The sequence below is a fragment of the Caretta caretta genome, chromosome 15 (genome assembly GCF_965140235.1).
Source record: "Caretta caretta isolate rCarCar2 chromosome 15, rCarCar1.hap1, whole genome shotgun sequence".
Lineage (NCBI taxonomy): Eukaryota > Metazoa > Chordata > Testudines > Cheloniidae > Caretta > Caretta caretta.
In genome coordinates this window covers 1,019,911-1,040,174 of record NC_134220.1, presented here as the reverse complement: position 1 = coordinate 1,040,174, position 20,264 = coordinate 1,019,911, and the positions used below count along the sequence as shown (strand labels likewise).

At 53.2% G+C, this 20,264-nt stretch overlaps 2 protein-coding genes across 16 annotated transcripts in view; one reads left to right on the top strand and one right to left on the bottom strand.

The window, feature by feature from the left end:
- Window positions 1-20,264, bottom strand: part of MTMR3 (myotubularin related protein 3) — a 240,851-nt gene that overhangs the window by 143,934 nt on the left and 76,653 nt on the right. The gene's annotated exons all lie outside the window — the stretch shown is intronic.
- Window positions 13,442-15,301, top strand: LOC142069362 (uncharacterized). Its single transcript, XM_075120183.1, has 2 exons — window positions 13,442-14,376; window positions 14,760-15,301. Exons 1-2 carry the CDS (start codon window positions 13,797-13,799, stop codon window positions 15,299-15,301), a joined length of 1,122 nt encoding a protein of 373 aa, XP_074976284.1. The 5' UTR covers window positions 13,442-13,796.

Sequence of the window (20,264 nt, the reverse complement as noted above, 5' to 3'; positions counted from 1 at the left end):
CTGACCTCTTGTATATTAAACTTTAAATTTCACCCAGTTACACCTGTATTGTACCTAATAACTTGCTAAAGCGTATCTTCCTCAGAAAGGCATCCAGATGGAGAATCCACCAATTCCCTTGGTAGTTTACCAATGGTAATTACCTTCACTGTTAAAATTTTTTTGCCTTATTCAAATTTGTCTGGCTTCACGTTCCAGACACTGGTTCTTGTTATGCCTTTCTTAGCAGCATCCCCTTTATCAAGATCTTTCCAGGTCCTGGGCAACAGATCAATTTTTGGAGTACAGGTAGAAATGAAAACCTTTCTTCATTCCTTCTTTATTTAGTAAGTGCCTATCCCAATAGCTCTATGCAGTTAACTAAATACATAAAATCAAGGACAAAAGATCCAAAAAGTGAAAAACCTATTCAGCTGAATCTAAAATACCACTTAACTAAATAATGACCTTGCTTGTTCAACCACCCCTGCATCACCAGTGGTAGTCAATAGATAGATTGGGGGCTAAATCTGGACGGCCAGATGATTTTGAATGGACCACAAAACCTTATTGTTCACTTATTTGTTATTATTGCAGTGTGAAAAATGTTTCTCCGGAATCTGAGCCTTGACCAAGAAATTTGGACCTTGACAAAATAATTGACCATCCCTGCCTCAATCCATCTCACAACAAAAGAAACTGAGCACAGTATACCCTGCTGCATATCCTGAATGTCAAAAGAGAAGAAGAGTCATGATGCTTGAGGATGGGTTTTAAAATTAAGATTTCTGAGTCTCTCCTTTTCTACCCATAAAATAACTGTTAGCTTACTCATTCAAGAGTCAGGTATACATCATCCCCCCCGCTCCCCCCCAAAAAGAGTCCAACCACAACTAGTAGATAGATAAATTGCTAATGAGAAAGATAAGAGCTTTACTGAAAGCAAAGTATAAGGCATGCTGAATTTCATCAACAATGCATTTTGCTGCATTTGGTCTAAAATTCTTGGCACCATCACGTAACAAAGTTCCTCCTCAACCTTGGTGGGTCTTTTGCTTATTGGAGGATTTACTAGTCTTGGAGCTTCACAGCAGCCCTCACTTTGACCGTTTTTGTGAACCCACAGTCCAGGTCAACTTCTCCTGTGTCTGTCTGATCAGGAGTTGGGAGGCCTGGGGGGAACCCAGGCCCACCCTTTATTCTGAGTTTCAGCCCAGGGCCCTGAGGAATGCAGCTGGCTGGAGTGCCTCCTGGAACAGCTGGGTGACAGCTACAACTCCCTGGGCTACTTCCCCTGGCCTCCTCCCAACACCTTCTTTATTCTCACCATAGGACCTTCTTCCTGATGTCTGATAATGCTTGTACTCCTCAGTCCTCCAACAGTACACGTTCTCACTCTCAGCTCCTCACACGTGCACCACAAACTGAAGTGAGCTCCTTTTTAAACCCAGGGGCCCTGATTAGCCTGCCTTAATTGATTCTAGCAGCTTCTTGATTGGCTGCAGGTGTTCTAATCAGCCTGTCTGTCTTGTCTCCACAAGGTTCCTGATTGTTACCTTACCCAGGGAAAAGGGACCTACTTAGCCTGCTCTCCAGCTGCTGCCCTCTGGCCTGGGCTTTCCTTGCTTTTTGCCCCTGCTTTTGGCTTCCCCCCTGACCAGGCCAGACACTCTCCCCCGTTTCTTTTCCTTTTGTTGTTTTTTTTCTTTCTCCGCTGTTGCTAGAGTGCTTGCCGGCTGCCTGTTAGCTCCCGCCTGCCCTCCCTCAGATGCTGCTGCTGCTCCAGCTGACACCCCCCCCCCTGAGAGGGGGGGGCCTGCCAGACCGCTTCCCCAGAAGGGGGGAGTGGAAGGACCTAGCCTCCAGACCCAGCCACTTGCTGTTTGTCTGCAGACCCATCTCCGGTTGAGAGGAATCTTATCACTTGCTCCGGCATTTCTGGAATGCAAAAAAGAAAACCCGGAACAGACAAACAGCCGTCTACCAGAGGAACACCGCCCAGGGAACTTACAAATCGCCGTGGAGGGGGCCCAAGACTGAGTAACTTTCAAACTGTGCTCTTGTGTAGGGGGAGGCCTTGACTGTGTTTGTAGGGACAGAGGGGGTGTGGTACAGAGCTGCCCCCCGATCCATCTGTGTCCTCCCAACCCCCACACTACCATCTTCACAACTGCCTCCTCCACCGTCATTGCTGGCTGTTTAACAGCTGCCTCTGGACTTAGCTGCTCGCCCTGATTCCACCATGTGGGCCAGAAGCATCAGCCAACCAAACAGGATGCTCTGGACAAGCGTACAGTGATTCATGTGCCCCCCTCCAAACTGCCCATCCCACAGCCTGTCCCTTTTTACCTGACCCCAACTCCTGTTAACCACCTGCCACTGCTCCTGCTGGGGCATCAGCAATGGAGGGCACCGGGGTGACCTCTGCTGCTGCCATGCCCACCACCTCCCCAGACTCTAGGGGAGCCCCCTGAGCCAGCGGGAAAGGCCAGGGCAAGAAGGGGAAGGGCCCTGCTAAAACCACCAGGCCCTCCATAGCAGGGGCCACCCCCACTGCTGCAGCCCCACCACAGACCATGGCATCCTTCCCTGCTGCCCCCTTCACCAACTCTGCAGGTGTCCCTCCATCACCCCCCAGGACGCGTGCCTGGGTGGCAGCAGCCCCCCCGCCTGCCGCCTCATCATCTCTCCTGCCCACCGCCTCCACCACCATCAACAGCAGTTGGGACCCCTTCCCCACCCTGACAAGGAAGCATGGTGTCCGATGCCTCCTGATGCCCGCCTCCCCCACGTGGAGACCTACGTGTGGGTGTTGGCAAGGGTGGTGGGGCCCTCGGCCATTGTGGCAGCCTCCAAAATGTATGGGAAGGTAGTCTTCTTCTTAGCATCGGAGGCTGCGGCCCAGGAGGCGGTGGAGAGGGGCGAGGCGGTGAGGGGGGGTGTTCGTCCCCCTAGAGCCGCTAGAGGACCTGGGCATCCGCCTGGTCCTGACCTCTGTCCCTCCTTTTCTCCCCCAATGCTGCCCTGTTACCTGCCCTTTCCATCCTGGGGAAACCTGTTTCTGTCATCAGCCCTCTCCCGTTGGGCTGCAAGGACCCCACCCTCCGTCACATCTTTTCCTTCCGCCGGCAAGTGCAGCTTCTACTGCCATCGGCGGTGCATAACGGACAGGTGCTTAAGGGGCCCTTCCTAGTCCCCCACTAGGGGGCCCGTTCCCCCGTGGAGAAATACACCTGGTAAGCCCGGTGCTACCTCTGCCGGGCATCAGGGCATGTCCGGAGGGACTGCCCCTTAACCCGGCAAGGAGGGGCATCTGGGATCCCCGAGACCCGGCAGGACATCAGCCCTGTCATTGCCGACGCCCCTGGCCACCCAATACCCGAACCCGCCCCCCCCCCCCCCTTTCGGACCACCCCTTCTCCCGCTCAGGCCCAAGGGGCACTTCCCCCACAACACCCAGACGAGCTCCGGCCTCGCTGCTAACAATCTGGCGGGGCCTATGGAGGAGAGTGTGACAGAGATACCACCAGGCACGGGAGACAGCCTGCCGCAGGGAGAATCCTCCCTCCCTTATGCCGCCCCACCATTCCCCCCCCCAAGTCCCTGAGCCATCGCCTTTAGCCTCTGACATGACCCCTGCTAACCAGCCCCCAGATGATGCCATGGAGGGCTGGGCCCTAGTCCAGGGGAACCAAGGCAAGCAGAAGGCTCGAGTTCCACCTCATCTACCCGAGGCGGAGGCCCCCCGGAAGACCAGGAAGGGGGGTACCAATGCCAAACCTTCCGCTTTCCCACGAGTGCATCCACGAGACCCCCCCCTCCAAGACCCTCGAGGAAGCCCCTTCTGTTCTGACACTACCCGAAGCCCCCGTGAACCCCGAGGCAACCGTTGTGTCGGGTGCCAGCGGGGAGAACCCCGGGGTGACGGAAAGTGTCCTCTCCTCCATGTTCAAGGAGATGGAGGCCCTAGATCTGAGCACGGTCACCCAGGGGGAGGACGACCTTTTGCCAGCAAACCTCGATTTGGGCGACCTCACTCCACCCCTCTTTTCCCCATGCTCCCTCCCCCTAACGGCTGCTTCTGCTCCCACCTCCGAAGAGCCCCTGGACTCCTCCATGGACCCAGCCACTGATGGCACCCCACTGACGACCACCGAACCTGCTCAGGTGACAGCTGGCGCCACGCGGCCGGGACACGAGTCGCCAGGGGCACCCCCCGTTGGTGCAGAGCAATTGATTTCCTTCCCGGGCAGGGGCCCAACAGAAGATAATCCACCTCCTGATGCTGTGGCCGCTAAATCCATCATAGAGCGCGTGCCTGGTATCATTGAGAGCCCCCTCCCCACCCCCTTAACCCTTGAGCCTGATCGGGAGGCGCCACCATCCAGCTGCTTGCCTCCTGAAACCCAGAACCTCTCCTCTGCCCCTGCCCCTGCTCCTACCCCTATCCAATTTACCTCCTGCAATGTTATTGCCGCCACCGGGGCTGTCTCCTTCCCTTTCCCAACTGATGACCCCCAGGGAGCGGCCTTTGTGTTCTCCTGCTCCGACCCATTAGGAGCTGCTATTTTCCCTCCACCGCCCCCTATTGCCCCAGAGCTTGAGGCAGGCCTAGAAGCTCCAGCCCCTCAGGCACCCCGTCGGGGGTCTGCACCCTGCTTGTCTGTTTTAGTGGACCACGGGGCTGCACCAAGGGCCCCGCCGGGGAACAACTGGGAAACCGTAAGCCCACTCCCCCATGAGCTGCGAGGAGAGCTGCGGAAGTTTTTAGAGGATGGCCATGGCTCCCGCAACAAGGTACACCTTGCTCTCCAGCGATGGGGGGATTTTTTTCAAATCCTCTGGCCACAAGGGCCCTCATGGGGGAAGGTAAAGGGACGGGGAAGCAGGATGCCAGGCCTACTGGCAGGTCCACGTCTTCCGTGACCAATTACTCACCTATGGGATGGGTCAAGGACTGTTGCGCGGCTCGCTGGGGGATGCGAGCGTCCCTGCCAGTGAGGATCCCCCCCATGACACCTCTCACCATCGCAACGTTGAACACCTGGGGTTGTAGGATGGCTCTCCGCAGGTCCCAGGTGCTCTCCTTCCTTCGGGAGGGAGGGTACTCTGTGATTTTCCTGCAGGAGACCCATACGGAGCGAACCGCCGAAGACAGTTGGCGGCTGGAGTCGGGGGACAGGGTCTACTTTAGCCATTCCACGATTCGACAAGCTGGAGTGGCAACCCTGTTCTCCCCCGACCTATGGCCCGAGGTGCTAGGCGGTCGCCGAGACCGTGCCGGGTCGCCTGCTGCATCTCCAGGTCCATATAGAGGGGCTCGTGGTTAACCTCATTAACGTCTATGCCCCAACATCGGGCCTGGAGCGGCTGCAATTTTATCAGCAGGCGTCCGCCTTCCTCGGCACCTTAGATTCTCACGAGTGCCTGGTCCTGGGAGGGGATTTTAATACCACCCTCGAGGAGCGAGACCGCTCGGGGACCGAGCAGAGCCCGGCCGCCGCGGACACCCTCCGGGAGATAGTTAAACATCACTCCCTAGTGCACATCTGGCGTGACCACCACCCAGATGACACTTCCACGTTCACCTTTGTCCGAGTGGAAGCCCATCAGTCGAGCCACTCCCGGTTGGACAGCATTTATTTATCACGGTTCCATCTCTCATGAACCCACTCCTCCAGCATTCGGCTGGCCCCATTTTCTGATCATCACCTAGCCACCGTGACAGCCTCTCTCTGTGGGGAGAGGCCGGAGCCGGCCCATTGGCATTTTAACAACAGCCTGTTGGAGGATGAAGGCTTCGTGACGTCCTTCCGGGAATTCTGGCTGGCCTGGCGAGGGCAGCGGCGTGCCTTTCCCTCGGCGCGGTGATGGTGGGACCTAGGGAAGGTGCGCACCCGGCTACACCCGGGGCACCAGCCGACGGAGAAATGCGGCGATAGAGCAGTTGGAATAGGAGGTCTTAGAGCTGGAGAGGCGTTTGGCCGCCGGACTTGAAGACCCGCTCCTCTGCTGAGCGTGCTGGGAGAAGCGGGAGGAGCTCCAGGCCCTCGAGGACCATCGGGCCCGGGGCGCCTTTGTTCGATCCCGCATCCGCCTCCTTCGGGAGATGGATCGCGGCTCCCACTTCTTCTATGCCCTGGAGAAAACGAGGGGGGCCAAGAAACACATCACCTGCCTCCTGGCAGAAGACAGCACCCCCCTCACGGAACCAGCGGAGATGTGCGGGAGGGCCTGAACCTTCTACGCAAGTCTTTTCTCCCCAAATCCGACCGACCCTAGCGTTTGCAGAGTGCTGTGGGAGGAGCTCCCTACGGTCAGCGCGAGCGACTGAGACCTGCTAGAATTGCCTCTCACTCTGACCAAGTTCTCGGAAGCCCTCCGTCGTATGCCCACGAATAAGGCTCCAGGCATGGACGGGCTGACTGTGGAGTTCTACCGCGTGTTTTGGGACGTCCTTGGCCCAGAGCTAGTCACCGTCTGGGCAGAGTCTCTGCAGAGCGGGGTCCTCCCTCTTTCATGCAGGCGAGCCATGCTTGCCTTATTGCCGAAGAAGGGGGACCTCTGCGATTTACGAAATTGGCGTCCCGTCTCGCTCCTCAGCAGGGACTACAAAATCGTAGCGAAAGCAATCTCGCTGAGGCTAGGGTCTGTGCTGGAGGACGCGATCCACCCAGACCAGACCTACACCGTCCCAGACCTCAGCATCTTTGATAACCTATTTATGGTTCCGGACCTTTTGGAACTCGGGCGTAGAGACGGTGTTTCATTCGCCCTCCTGTCCCTAGATCAGGAGAAGGCATTCGATAGGGTGGACCACGGGTACCTCCTGAGCACTCTGCAGGCGTTTGGCTTCGGACCCCAGTTTGTGGGTTTTCTCCAGGTGCTGTACACTTCCGCAGAGTGTCTGGTTAAGCTCAACTGGACCCTGACCAAACCGGTCAGCTTCGGGCGAGGAATACGGCACGGGTGCCCCCTCTCGGGCCAACTGTACACTCTGGCAATCAAACCCTTCCTCTGTCTCCTCCGCAGGAGGTTGACAGGGTTGGTGCTGCAGGAGCCGGAGCTGCAGCTGGTCCTGTTGGCGTACGCCGACGACGTGCTCCTCATGATCCAGGACCCCGGCGACTTGGGGCGGGTGGAGGCTTGCCAGGCCATCTATTCGGCAGCCTCCTCTGCCTGGGTCAACTGGGTCAAGAGCTCTGGCTTGGTGGTAGGAGACTGGCGGCAGGCGAGCTCCCTCCCACCCGCGCTTCAGACCATCCGGTGGAGCGCGGGTCCGCTGCTCTACCTCGGCGTTTACCTTTCTGCCATGCATCCCTCTCCGCCGGAAAACTGGGAAAATTTAGAGGGCGGGGTGATAGAGCGGCTCTGGAAATGGACGGGACTACTCCGATGTCTCTCCCTCCGAGGGAGAGCGCTGGTGCTTAATCAACTAGTCCTGTCCATGCTCTGGTACCAGCTCAACACCCTGGTCCCGGCCCCGGGTTTCCTGACCAACCTCCGGTCATCGATTCTGGGGTTCTTTTGGTCAGGAATGCACTGGGCCCCTGTAGGGGTTCTTAGTCTACCCCTGAAGGAAGGAGGACAGGGCCTGAAGTGTCTACACACTCAGGTCCGTGTCTTCCGCCTCCAAGCCCTACAGAGGCTCCTGGTGCAGGCAGTTCGGCGTGGAGCACACTGGCGCACGTCATCCTGCGCCGCATCTGAGGGCTCCGATATGACCGGCAGCTCTTTTATCTCTGTCCGGGAGGTTTTCCGCGAGACCTCTCAGGGCTGCCGGTCTTCTACCAGGACCTCCTCCGGACTTGGAAACTGTTTTTAACGACCAGGTCCGTGGTGGCCACCGAGGAGGTAGATCTCCTCGCAGAGCCCCTGCTGCACAACCCCCAGCTCCGTGTGCAGGTGGCAGAGTCCCGCTCGGTGCGCCAGAGCTTGATCCTGGCAGAAGTCATGAGAGTCCGAGACCTCCTGGACTACGACCGGGGAGACTGGCTGGATCCCCTTACGCTCGCTCGGCGCATGGGGCTCTCCAGACCTCGCATCCCCTGGCGCATACTTAAGGAGGCGAAGGCCGCTTTGCCGCCCACTGCTCAAGCTTACCTCGACCAGGTCCTGCTCAAGGGCACGCCCCGCCCACCCTCCACCCCAGGCCCACCAGACCTTTTCATCAGGCCCCCTGCCCCGTGGACCCAACTGACCCCGCCCTTCACCGTGAGCCAGCTGCACGAGCTGCAGCCGGTCTGCTTCCAGACTGCGCCAAGAAAACATCTATACATGCTCGTGCTCCACACCCTTCACGTCCTCATCCTCGCGTCCCACCCCAATACAAAATGGCGGGATTTCCTGCTACCTCTGGAGGGTGAGGAGCCCCGGTGGGCCAGCCTATATTCTGAGGCCTGCCGGTGATATCAGTTGGCAACTCCTTCATGGAGCCTTGAGAATGGTCGTGTACTTGGTGTGGTTCACCCCTACCCCAGACACCTGCCCCTTTTGCGGCGTGAGGGAAACCCTGGAGGACATACACTTGGAGTGTGCTAGGCTGCAGCCCCATTCCAGCTCCTCACAAATATTTTATTATGTTTTTGGTTGCACTTTTCCCCTCACCTTTTTATTTATGCACTCCTTATCGCGGTCCCACAAAGTCACAGAACCTCCTGGTCAACCTCCTCCTGGCCCTGGCAAAAATGGCCATCTATAAAACCAGGGTGAGCAGGTTGGCCAGTGGAGTCTCCTGTGACTGTGGGGCCTATATCTGATCCTCCGTCCATTCACTTATGTGGGCAGAGTTCCTCTGGGCGGTGTCCACTGACTCTCTTGAAGCCTTTGAGGAACAGTGGGCGCTGTCCAGGGTTCTCTGCTCGGTGTCCCTGTCCGGTTCCCTTCGTTTGACCCTTTGACCACACTCCTGTCCCTGTTATTTCATTAGTTGTCCCCCAGATTTATTTGGTGTCCAGGTCCTGTGGATCCCCCTCTTAGGCTGGGGGGGGGGGGGGAGGAAGATCCTTTAGCAGTGTGCGGGCTTTGCCCACCCACTTCCCGGATCCCAACAGGATTACTCTCCTGTAGCCATCTGGCCTGACCCTGTCACAAAATTTATTTTTAAAAACCTACCAAATTAAATGATTTATATGAAGAAAAATGTAATCTAATAACTCTTTTTCATCGCTAACTATTATGGTCCTAAAATCCAGAGTGAGCTATTAGTCTGAAATTACTTTAGCTATCACTAAAAGCAAATTCCCTCACAGCCGGACTGTAGCAATTATACTGGTTGAACTTAGCAATTGCTATAGGCTACAAAACAACTTCCCTGTGGGTGAGGTAATGTCTTTTATTGGATCAACTTCTGTCAGTGAGAGACACAAGCTTTTGAGAAACACAGAGCTCTTCCTCAGGTTTGGGAAAGGTACTTAGGCCATGTCTGCACTGGCACTTATGTCGGAAAAACTTTTGTTGCTCGGGGGTGTGAAAAAACACACCCCTGAGCAACGTAAGTTTTGCCGGCATAAGTGCTCATGTCCACAGCGCTATGTCAGTGGGAGATGCTCTTCCGTGGACATACCTACTGCCACTCATTGAGCTTGTTTTATTAGGTTGATGGAAGACCTCTCTCTCCCGTCAGCATAATGCAGCTAAAGGAGCGCTCTTACAGCAGTACAGCTGCATTGGTACAGCTATACCGCTGTAAGCCTGTAAGTGTAGACATGGCCTTAGAACAGTGGCCCCCAAACCACCCCGATCAATGGGAGCTGGGGGGGAGGCGCGGTGCCTGCAGGACAGAGCCGCTGGCACGCCTTCACCTTGGAACCAGACTTGCTGCAGCCTGTCTTAGCATCTCCGCGGCACCGCTGACTGGGAGCACCCAGGGTAAACCTGCACCCCAATCCCCTGCCCCAGCCCTGAGCCCCCGCATACCCCAACCCCCTCATCCCCGGCCCCACCCCACAGCCTGCACCCCCAGCCCAGAGCCCTGACCTCCTCCAGCACCCCAACCCCAGCCCAGAGCCCTGACCCCCTCCTGTACCCCAACTCTGTGCCACAGCCCTGAGTCCCCCAAACCCAGAACCCCCTCCTGCACCCCAAATTCCTCATCCCCAGCTCCACCCCAGAGCCTGAACCCCCAGCCCACATCCCAACCCCCTCATCCCCAGCTCCATTTTCAATCTTCTCTATATCAACTTCTCCTTCTCCCCTCAACCCTGTACCTGCGACCACTCTTCCATTTAGTAGTCTGAAAATCACAGGGTGGTTGTGGCCGCCTGATACCTGTTTACAAACCTCCTCAGAGCTGTGACCCCCATTTTGAGAAAGAATGCTTCTTTTAGAGGCCAACAGCCAAGCTGTGTCTCCCCCTCCACCCCCCATGCCATTAACTGGCCTTAACACTTGCATTTATGTAGAACATAAGTATAGTTTAGTTATACTTCACAACAACCCTATGGAATAGGTAAACAGCATTACCTCTATTTTACATATGAGAGAAAGGAGGCTCATAGATGTTAACTGACTTACCCAAAGGCCACCCCAGCCCCCATTGTCGTAGGCGCTGTCCAAACACAGACCACAAAGATGGTCCCTGCCCCAAGGAGTGTATATCTACAGACCCATGCCTAGTCCATTACACTGCAAGGCCTCTCGAGTGGGCACTTCAACACTCAGAGTGGGACTGTCAAAAGCACTCAGCACTGGTCTAACTCTACCATTAAAGCCAACGGTAACACTCCCAAATATTTCAATGGAAGTAGTGCTTGGCCCATGCTCAGCACTGTTGAAAATCCTAAACAGAGTTAATATTGACTTTCCTCACACAGGGGCTGTAAGAGTAGATTTGTTAATGTATTAATGAATGGTTAACATGTCTGTAGCTGTCCTGATCTTATATATTTACTTCAAAAACAGTGTGCTTGTTTTATTCCCTTAAAGAATTGTCTCTGGCTAAGGAATTTATTTTTGTTTTGAGATTTCCTTTAACAGTTGTGTTAAGTAGAAGAGATGCTGAGCCTCTTGGCTAATCTAAGATGGTCTTTCAAAATTGTACACCTAGAGGGCTGCTGAGCCTGGGTCATCATGTAGTCTACAGCAGTGGTGTCCTACATGTGGCCCTTGTGACTAAATCGTTACCCAGAAGAAGTTCAGAAGAAAATATGTATTTGAAAGCAACTTGAAAATGTGCTCCCTGAGCTGTGTCCTGTGATTTTTGAACTACAGTGTTTAAATCAGCCTCTATGGAGAGGAGGATGGTGGCACCACTTCCTTAACTGCCTCTCGCACATATCCCCAGCAGCAGCTCTGGTGCACGGGAGCTGAAAGCACTCACAACTACTGTTCCTTCCCTGTTGCAGCACCTCATCAGCTTCCCTGAAGGCCACGAGCTGCACTGCAGGAGAGTGCAGGTGGTTCCATTGCCTGATTCTTGCCAATCTGTGAGTGCCCAGAGAGAGCAGGATAGTTCTCACTGATCCTATGGGAGCTACTAGCAAAGGATCGCTCCACCTTCCCAACACAAACTACAGTAAAGCAGGGCAGCACATGGAAAGAGAAAAAGAGATGCTGAGAAACAACACCTTGATTTTGTGTGTCAGTTCTGGCACAAGTCAGAGCAGCCTGGGGTCTGTTCTAATTTAGAACAGCTGGCTATGGTCCCTGTGACGGAACATGCCTGCCCCGCACTGGTACTGCAGGGGTTAACTCCTCCCTTTGGGACAAGGAGGCCATGCCCCCTCAGCCCTGCTGGGCATGCTCCAGCTGGAGACCAGGTATAAAAGGGAGCAGCCCAGCTCATTCTGGGTGGACTGCTGAGAAGGGAGGATACACCTTGCAAGCTCCAGCCTGAAAACTGCAGAGGCCCCGGCGACAGATGCCGAGGTGCCAAAACCCAGGCGGACACCCAAAGAGTGTCGGAGTTGCTGAGAGCTGCACAAGCTGATGGAGCCCACAGACCCTGACAACATCTGGACCACTGTACCAGGGACAGGGTAGGAAGTAGCTCAGGGGGACTACTCATTGTGCTGGGTGGCATCAGCGTGCTTTGTTTATATTCCCCCCTGCCAGGGCCCTGAGCTGGTACCTGGTGGAGCAGGGAGAGCCCAGATCCCCCTACCCTGGCTACCACCACCCCCCTAGGTGGTGGCCCACTCCCCCAACAGGGCACTAGGCCACTCAGCCCTGCTGAAGAGGGCAGCCATATCGACTTTGGCTGCTAGGCCACAAAGAGATATTGACTCCAGACAGAAGGTCACTCTATCCCGATAGGGAGGCTGGCTGTATTGACTCCCGCCAGCTGAAGCAGCCGCGTTTCGCTGGCCTTGGCAGCGGTCCCCGGACAGCCAGAACAGCTGCAGTCCCTGGCTGGAGCAGCTGCTGTCCACGGTCCCCAGCAGCTGGTGTCACTGTCCCCGGGTTCCCCCAAGCAGGGGTCCCTCCTGGCTGTCCCGCCCCCAGCAGCAGCTCCCTGGATGCCCCGCACCCAGCAGCAGCCCCCCACACCTCCCCCAAGATTTAATCACAAGTATTTCTAGTATAAATCATGGACAGCTCATGGGTTGTGAATTTTTGTTTATTGCCCATGACCTGTCCATGACTTTTACTAAAAATACCCATGACTAAATTGTAGTCTTATATATAGACTCTGGCCATTTGGCCATGCAGCCCGCACCTGAGGACAACCATCTAGACTTTGGCCATTGGGTCACACTGCCTGGAAGAAGAGGGCAACCATATTCACTTTGACCATTAGGCCACACTACCCTGAGACCCAGAGTGATCACTCAGACTTAGCTGTGGGGCTACAACAACTCTTACCCCATCCCAAAAGGGGACTGGGCACACCTGCTCTGCGACAGTCCCCAAGAACAAGGAGGGAAACAAATACGCAGGCACTACACCCTCTGGGAATGCCATCACATTAGGTGAATCACCAGCAGAAAACTTGTGGAGAATGGTGGGGTGGGTTCAGCTTCCTTTGTACCATCTGAGGGATGCAAATGGAGAAAAGTGGGCCAGAGAATCTGTCCAAAAGTATTGACTGTGACCCCTTGACCTTTCTGAATTAATATGATTGACCCTCTGGCTGAAAAATCTGAACACTACTAGTTTACAGATCTGGGTTACAGAAAACTGTGTTAAATCACTATGATCAGAATTGATTTAGCAGTTCTCACTGCTAAAGATCAGATGAATTAAACAGTGAGCAGGTTTTCAATAAAGTGTCATATGCCTGGAAACAAGCAACATATTTCTTAGACACTAGAAGTAGGATCCTGAACTGTAAAATAAATAGCTGAAAAAGATTTGGCTGTAAAAATTATCAGCAATACTCTGAAAATGAAACCTTGTTTCTGTGAACTTTAGTCTTCTCTCAACAGGCAGCTTTGTTGGATTTCACTGATGTCAATCCACACATCATGCCACATTCCAGGGCAATTCAGTACAGAATGAGATTAGCACAAACCATTCAAAGCCCTGGTCTACACTAGGACTTTAGATCGAATTTAGCAGCGTTAAATCGATTTAAACCTGCACCCGTCCACACAATGAAGCCCTTTATTTCGACTTAAAGGGCTCTTAAAATCGATTTCCTTACTCCACCCCTGACAAGTGGATTAGCGCTTAAATCGACGTTGCCGGCTCGAATTTGGGGTACTGTGGACACAATTCGATGGTATTGGCCTCCGGGAGCTATCCCAGAGTGCTCCATTCTGACCGCTCTGGACAGCGCTCTCAACTCAGATGCACTGGCCAGGTAGACAGGAAAAGAACCGCGAACTTTTGAATCTCATTTCCTGTTTGGCCAGCGTGGCAAGCTGCAGGTGACCATGCAGAGCTCATCAGCAGAGGTGACCATGATGGAGTCCCAGAATCGCAAAAGAGCTCCAGCATGGACTGAACGGGAGGTACGGGATCTGATCGCTGTTTGGGGAGAGGAATCCGTGCTATCAGAACTCCGTTCCAGTTTTCGAAATGCCAAAACCTTTCTGAAAATCTCCCAGGGCATGAAGGACAGAGGCCATAACAGGGACCCGAAGCAGTGCCGCGTGAAACTGAAGGAGCTGAGGCAAGCCTACCAGAAAACCAGAGAGGCGAACGGCCGCTCTGGGTCAGAGCCCCAAACATGCCGCTTCTATGATGAGCTGCATGCCATTTTAGGGGGTTCAGCCACCACTACCCCAGCCGTGTTGTTTGACTCCTTCAATGGAGATGGAGGCAATACAGAAGTAGGTTTTGGGGACGAAGAAGATGATGATGAGGAGGTTGTAGATAGCTCACAGCAAGCAAGCGGAGAAACCGGTTTTCCCGACAGCCAGGAACTGTTTCTCACCCTAGACCTGGAGCCAGTACCCCCCGAACCCACCCAAGGCTGCCTCCTGGACTCAGCAGGCGGAGAAGGGACCTCTGGTGAGTGTACCTTTTAAAATGCTATACATGGTTTAAAAGCAAGCATGTGAAAGGATTACTTTGCCCTGGCATTTGCGGTTCTGCCTTTGCAAAAGGTTTCTGGGGAGGGCAGCCTTATTTCGTCCTTCATGGTAGGACACTTTACCACTCCAGGCCAGCAACACGTACTGGGGAATCACTGTAGAACAAAGCATTGCAGTGTATGTTTGCTGGCATTCAACCAAAATCACGCGGTGGGAGGAGGCAAAATGCGACCTTGTAACGAAAGCACATGTGCTATGTATGTAATGTTAACTTTCAAGGTTTACCCTGAAAGAGTGTAGCCACTGTTTTATAAAATGTGTCTTTTTAAATACCGCTGTCCCTTTTTTTTTCTCCACCAGCTGCATGTGTTTCAATGATCACAGGATCTTCTCCTTCCCAGAGGCTAGTGAAGCTTAGAAAGAAAAAAAAACGCACTCGCGATGAAATGTTCTCCGAGCTCATGCTGTCCTCCCACACTGACAGAGCACAGACGAATGCGTGGAGGCAAATAATGTCAGAGTGCAGGAAAGCACAAAATGACCGGGAGGAGAGGTGGAGGGCTGAAGAGAGTAAGTGGCGGGCTGAAGAGAGTAAGTGGCGGGCTGAAGACAGGGCTGAAGCTCAAAGGTGGCGGCAGCGTGATGAGAGGAGGCAGGATTCAATGCTGAGGCTGCTGCAGGACCAAACCAGTATGCTCCAGTGTATGGTTGAGCTGCAGCAAAGGCAGCTGGAGCACAGACTGCCACTGCAGCCCCTCTGTAACCAACCGCCCTCCTCCCCAAGTTCCATAGCCTCCACACCCAGACGCCCAAGAACACGGTGGGGAGGCCTCCGGCCAACCAGCCACTCCCCCACAGAGGATTGCCCAAAAAAAAGAAGGCTGTCATTCAATAAATTTTAAAGTTGTAAACTTTTAAAGTGCTGTGCTTAAAGTGCTGTGTGGCATTTTCCTTCCCTCCTCCACCACCCCTCCTGGGATACCTTGGTAGTCATCCCCCTATTTGTGTGATGAATGAATAACGAATGCATGACTGTGAAGCAGCAATGACTTTATTGGCTCTGCAAGCAATGATTAAAGGGAGGAGGGGAGGGTGGTTAGCTTACAGGGAAGTAGAGTGAACCAAGGGGCGGGGGGGTTCATCAAGGAGAAACAAACAGAACTTTTACACCGTAGCCTGGCCAGTCATGAAACTGTTTTTCAAAGCTTCTCTGATGCGTACCGCGCCCTCCTGTGCTCTTCTAACCGCCCTGGTGTCTGGCTGCGCGTAACCAGCAGCCAGGCGATTTGCCTCAACCTCCCACCCCGCCATAAACGTCTCCCCCTTACTCTCACAGATATTGTGGAGCACACAGCAAGCAGTAATAACAGTGGGAATATTGGTTTCGCTGAGGTCTAAGCGAGTCAATAAACTGCGCCAGCGCGCCTTTAAACGTCCAAATGCACATTCTACCACCATTCTGCACTTGCTCAGCCTGTAGTTGAACAGCTCCTGACCACTGTCCAGGCTGCCTGTGTACGGCTTCATGAGCCATGGCATTAAGGGGTAGGCTGGGTCCCCAAGGATACATATAGGCATTTCAACATCCCCAACAGTTATTTTCTGGTCTGGGAATAAAGTCCCTTCCTGCAGCTTTTGAAACAGACCAGAGTTCCTGAAGATGCGAGCATCATGCACCTTTCCCGGCCATCCCACGTTGATGTTGGTGAAACGTCCCTTGTGATCCACCAGAGCTTGCAGCACTATTGAAAAGTACCCCTTGCGGTTTATGTACTCGGCGGCTTGGTGCTCCGGTGCCAAGATAGGGATATGGGTTCCATCTATAGCCCCACCACAGTTAGGGAATCCCATTGCAGCAAAGCCATCCACTATGACCTGCACATTTCCCAGGGTCACTACCCTTGATATCAGCAGATCTTTGATTGCGTGGGCTACTTGCATCACAGCAGCCCCCACAGTAGATTTGCCCACTCCAAATTGATTCCCAACTGACCGGTAGCTGTCTGGCGTTGCAAGCTTCCACAGGGCTATCGCCACTCGCTTCTCAACTGTGAGGGCTGCTCTCATCTTGGTATTCATGCGCTTCAGGACAGGGGAAAGCAAGTCACAAAGTTCCATGAAAGTGCCCTTACGCATGCGAAAGTTTCGTAGCCACTGGGAATCGTCCCAGACCTGCAACACTATGCGGTCCCACCAGTCTGTGCTTGTTTCCCGAGCCCAGAATCGGCGTTCCACAGCATGAACCTGCCCCATTAGCACCATGATGCATGCATTGTCAGGGCCCATGCTTTCAGAGAAATCTGTGTCCATGTCCTGATCACTCACGGGACCGCGCTGACGTCGCCTCCTCGCCCGGTATCGCGTTGCCATGTTTTGGTGCTGCATATACTGCTGAATAATGCGTGTGGTGGTTAATGTGCTCCTAATTGCCAAAGTGAGCTGAGCGGGCTCCATGCTTGCCGTGGTATGGCGTCCGCACAGAAAAAAGGCGCGGAACGATTGTCTGCCGTTGCTCTGACGGAGGGAGGGGCGACTGACGACACGGCTTACAGGGTTGGCTTCAGGGAGCTAAAATCAACAAAGGGGGTGCCTGTACATCAAGGAGTATTTCAGGCAGGACTGCACGGAGGGTTCCAATAAGAAATGGTGCACCTAAGTTATCGTTGTTATTGGAACAAGGAGGTTAGCTTGGCCTCTGATTGATACATGGCTAGATTTACCTCGCTGCACCTTCTCTGTGAGTGACTGCAGTGTGACCTAGAGGAATGAGTCCCCTAGACAGGGGAGGAGGCAAATGAGTACAAAACAAATCTGGTCTATTTCTTGTTTTGACCCACTCCATCTATCTTTTACATCTTTGGCTGGCAGCAGACGGTGCAGAAGGACTGCATGCCATCCACATCTCATGGCTGCTTGGCAGAAGATGGTACAGTACGCCTGCTAGCCATCCCCATCTCTTGCCTGCCTGGCAGAAGATGGTGCAATACGACTGCTAGCAATCCTCATCTCTTGCCTGCCTGGCAGAAGATGGTACAGTACGACTGCTAGCAGTCCGTATCGCCTGCCTGCTCACCATAAGACGGTTCAATAGGACTGACTGCAGGACTAAAGAGAATGACCTGGTCAAGTCACTCCAAATTTAGTCCCTGCGCCCATGTCTGCCCAGGCGCTCCCAGCCGACGCGGCCAGGAGCACCTCGGACACGATGAGGACGACTACCAATCGTATTGCACCGTCTTCTGCCAGAAGGCAAGGGGTTGCTGCTACTGTGCAGCAAAGCCGTACCGCGTCTGCCAGCACCCAGGAGACATAGGGTGACGGTTACCTGAGCGGGCTCCATGCTTGCTGTGGTATGGCGTCTGCACAGGTAACTCAGGAAAAAAGGCGCGAAATGATTGTCTGCCCTTGCTTTCACGGAGGGAGGGAGGGAACGGGGGCCTGACGACACGTACCCAGAACCACCCGCGACAATGTTTTAGCCCCATCAGAGCGCTCCATTGTGACTGCTCTGGACAGCACTCTCAGATGCCCGATTGTTTGCCATTGCTCTGACGCTGGGAGGGGCGCTTACAGGGTTGGCTTCAGGGAGCTAAAATCAACAAAGGGGGTGGCTTTACATCAAGGAGTATTTCAGGCAGGACTTCACAGAGGGTTCCAATAAGAAATGGTGCACCTAAGTTATTGTCCTTATTGGAGCAAGAAGGTTAGCCTGGCCTCTGATTGATACATGGCTAGATTTACCTCGCTGCACCTTGACTGCAGTGTGATCTAGAAGAATGAGTCCCCTAGACAGGGGAGGGGGGGGAAGCAAATGAGTACAAAACAAATCTGGTCTATTTCTTGTTTTGACCCACTCCATCTATCTTTTACATCTTTGGCTGGCAGCAGACGGACTGCATGCCATCCACATCTCATGACTGCTCGGCAGAAGATGGTACAGCACGACTGCTAGCAGTCCGTATCGCCTGCCCGCTCACCATAAGACGGTTCAATAGGACTGACTGCAGGACTAAAGAGAATGACCTGGTCAAGTCACTCCAAATTTAGTCCCTGTGCCCATGTCTGCCCAGGCGCTCCTGATCGACCTCACAGAGGCGACCAGGAGCACCTCAGACATGACGATGACGGCTACCAGTCGTACTGTACCATCTGCTGCCACAAGGCAAGGGGTTGCTGCTACTGTGTAGCAATGCCGTACCGCGTCTGCCAGCACCCAGGAGACATAGGGTGACGGTTACCTGAGCGGGCTCCATGCTTGCCATGGTATGGCGTCTGCACAGGTAACTCAGGAAAAAAGGCGCGAAATGATTGTCTGCCCTTGCTTTCACGGGGGGAGGGAGGGAACGGGAGGCTGACGATATGTACCCAGAACCACCCGCGACAATGTTTTAGCCCCATCAGGCATTGGGATCTCAACCCAGAATTCCAATGGGCAGCGGAGACTGCGGGAACTGTGGGATAGCTACCCACAGTGCAACGCTCCGGAAGTCGACGCTTGCCTCGGTACTGTGGAAGCGCTCCGCCGAGTTAATGCACTTAATGCACTTAGAGCATTTACTGTGGGGACACACACACTCGAATTTATAAAACCGATTTCTAAAAAACCGACTTCTATAAATTCGACCTTATTCCGTAGTGTAGACATACCCAAAGAAATCCATTCTCAAGACCACCTTTCACACAGGACCTGAGTTAATCTTCCCTGATTAGTAACTGAATGGAGTAAAAGTTCCAGTCTAGTTTAACTACAGCTAGCAAATCTCCAGTAGTTTACTGTGCGTTAATAACATTTCCCCCAAATCAGATGAAAATTCTCCAATATAGTTTAGGTCCTGACTGTTCAAGAAAACTTGACTCTCAAGTTCAAATCCCTATTCCTAGACAGCTGGTTGCTAGCAAAACTAATCCTTGTTCTTAAAAATAAAACTTCATTCTGGGGCTCACCAGTTCTGACAATCAAAAGGATATAAAGTTTTCAAAGTATGGGGCTATCCTTTCTACTGTAACTATATTTCTGACGAAGTAAGGTGTTTATGTTTCTTCCTGTTACCTTCTCCATCTGCATGTCCTAGCTGAAAGAGCAAGACGCCTAGTAAAGTTTATACTCTCATATTTAAAAGATATCTGCTTAGTGTTGAGAGCAAAGGAAAGTAAGAGAGAAAGAAAAAGGGACAGAGACCCCAGTATTTAATATTCTTTCCCTTCCTTCCCTGCACCTTAATTTCATTATTTTGATATTAATAGATTTTGTACTACCCACAAAATTTCCAGTGTGATACATATTTTTGTTCTAACAACCTGTAAGTGTACTGTAGAAGTTGCAGGTAGGAAACTGAAGGTTTTGATTAAAAAAAAAAAGTGGCAAGGTGGGCACATTAAGCACTCCAGGAGATGGTCTGGGTTTTATCTAATGCCATGTCTGCACTAGCAAGCTTACAATGGCACAGCTGTACCGATGAGAACCTCTCCCATCAACATAGCGCTGTGCATACTACCCCTCATGCTGGCAAAACTTATGTCACTCAGGGGGGTGGGTTTTTTCCCCTGCACAGATGAGCGACATAAGTTTTGTCGACATAAGTGGTAGTGTAGACATGGCCTAAGAGGCAGGTGAGACAACTGACACTGGGTAGAGAATAAATCTTTTTTACCTTCTTTTACATGAGTGCAGAGATGGCTTGAAATTATTTTTGAGAGGGGCTTGAATTTCCAGTTTCCCCTCCCAGCAACCCTTACCAGTAACTGTCCTACTGCCCTCTCCCTGATGTCTACCACTGCATCTAAAATTCGCTGAATGATTCTGCAAAACTGTTCAGCAGTGAAGTGGTTAGCACTACTGACATTTATGTTGCCATCTTTAGATTT

What these genes read in the sequence shown, in the direction of transcription:
- LOC142069362 (XM_075120183.1), top strand. Translation starts at nt 13,797, where the DNA reads ATGCAGAGCTCATCAGCAGAGGTGACCATGATGGAGTCCCAGAATCGC. An exon ending in AGGCGGAGAAGGGACCTCTG is followed by an intron (nt 14,377 to 14,759) that starts GTGAGTGTACCT and finishes TTTCTCCACCAG; the next exon opens with CTGCATGTGTTTCAATGATC.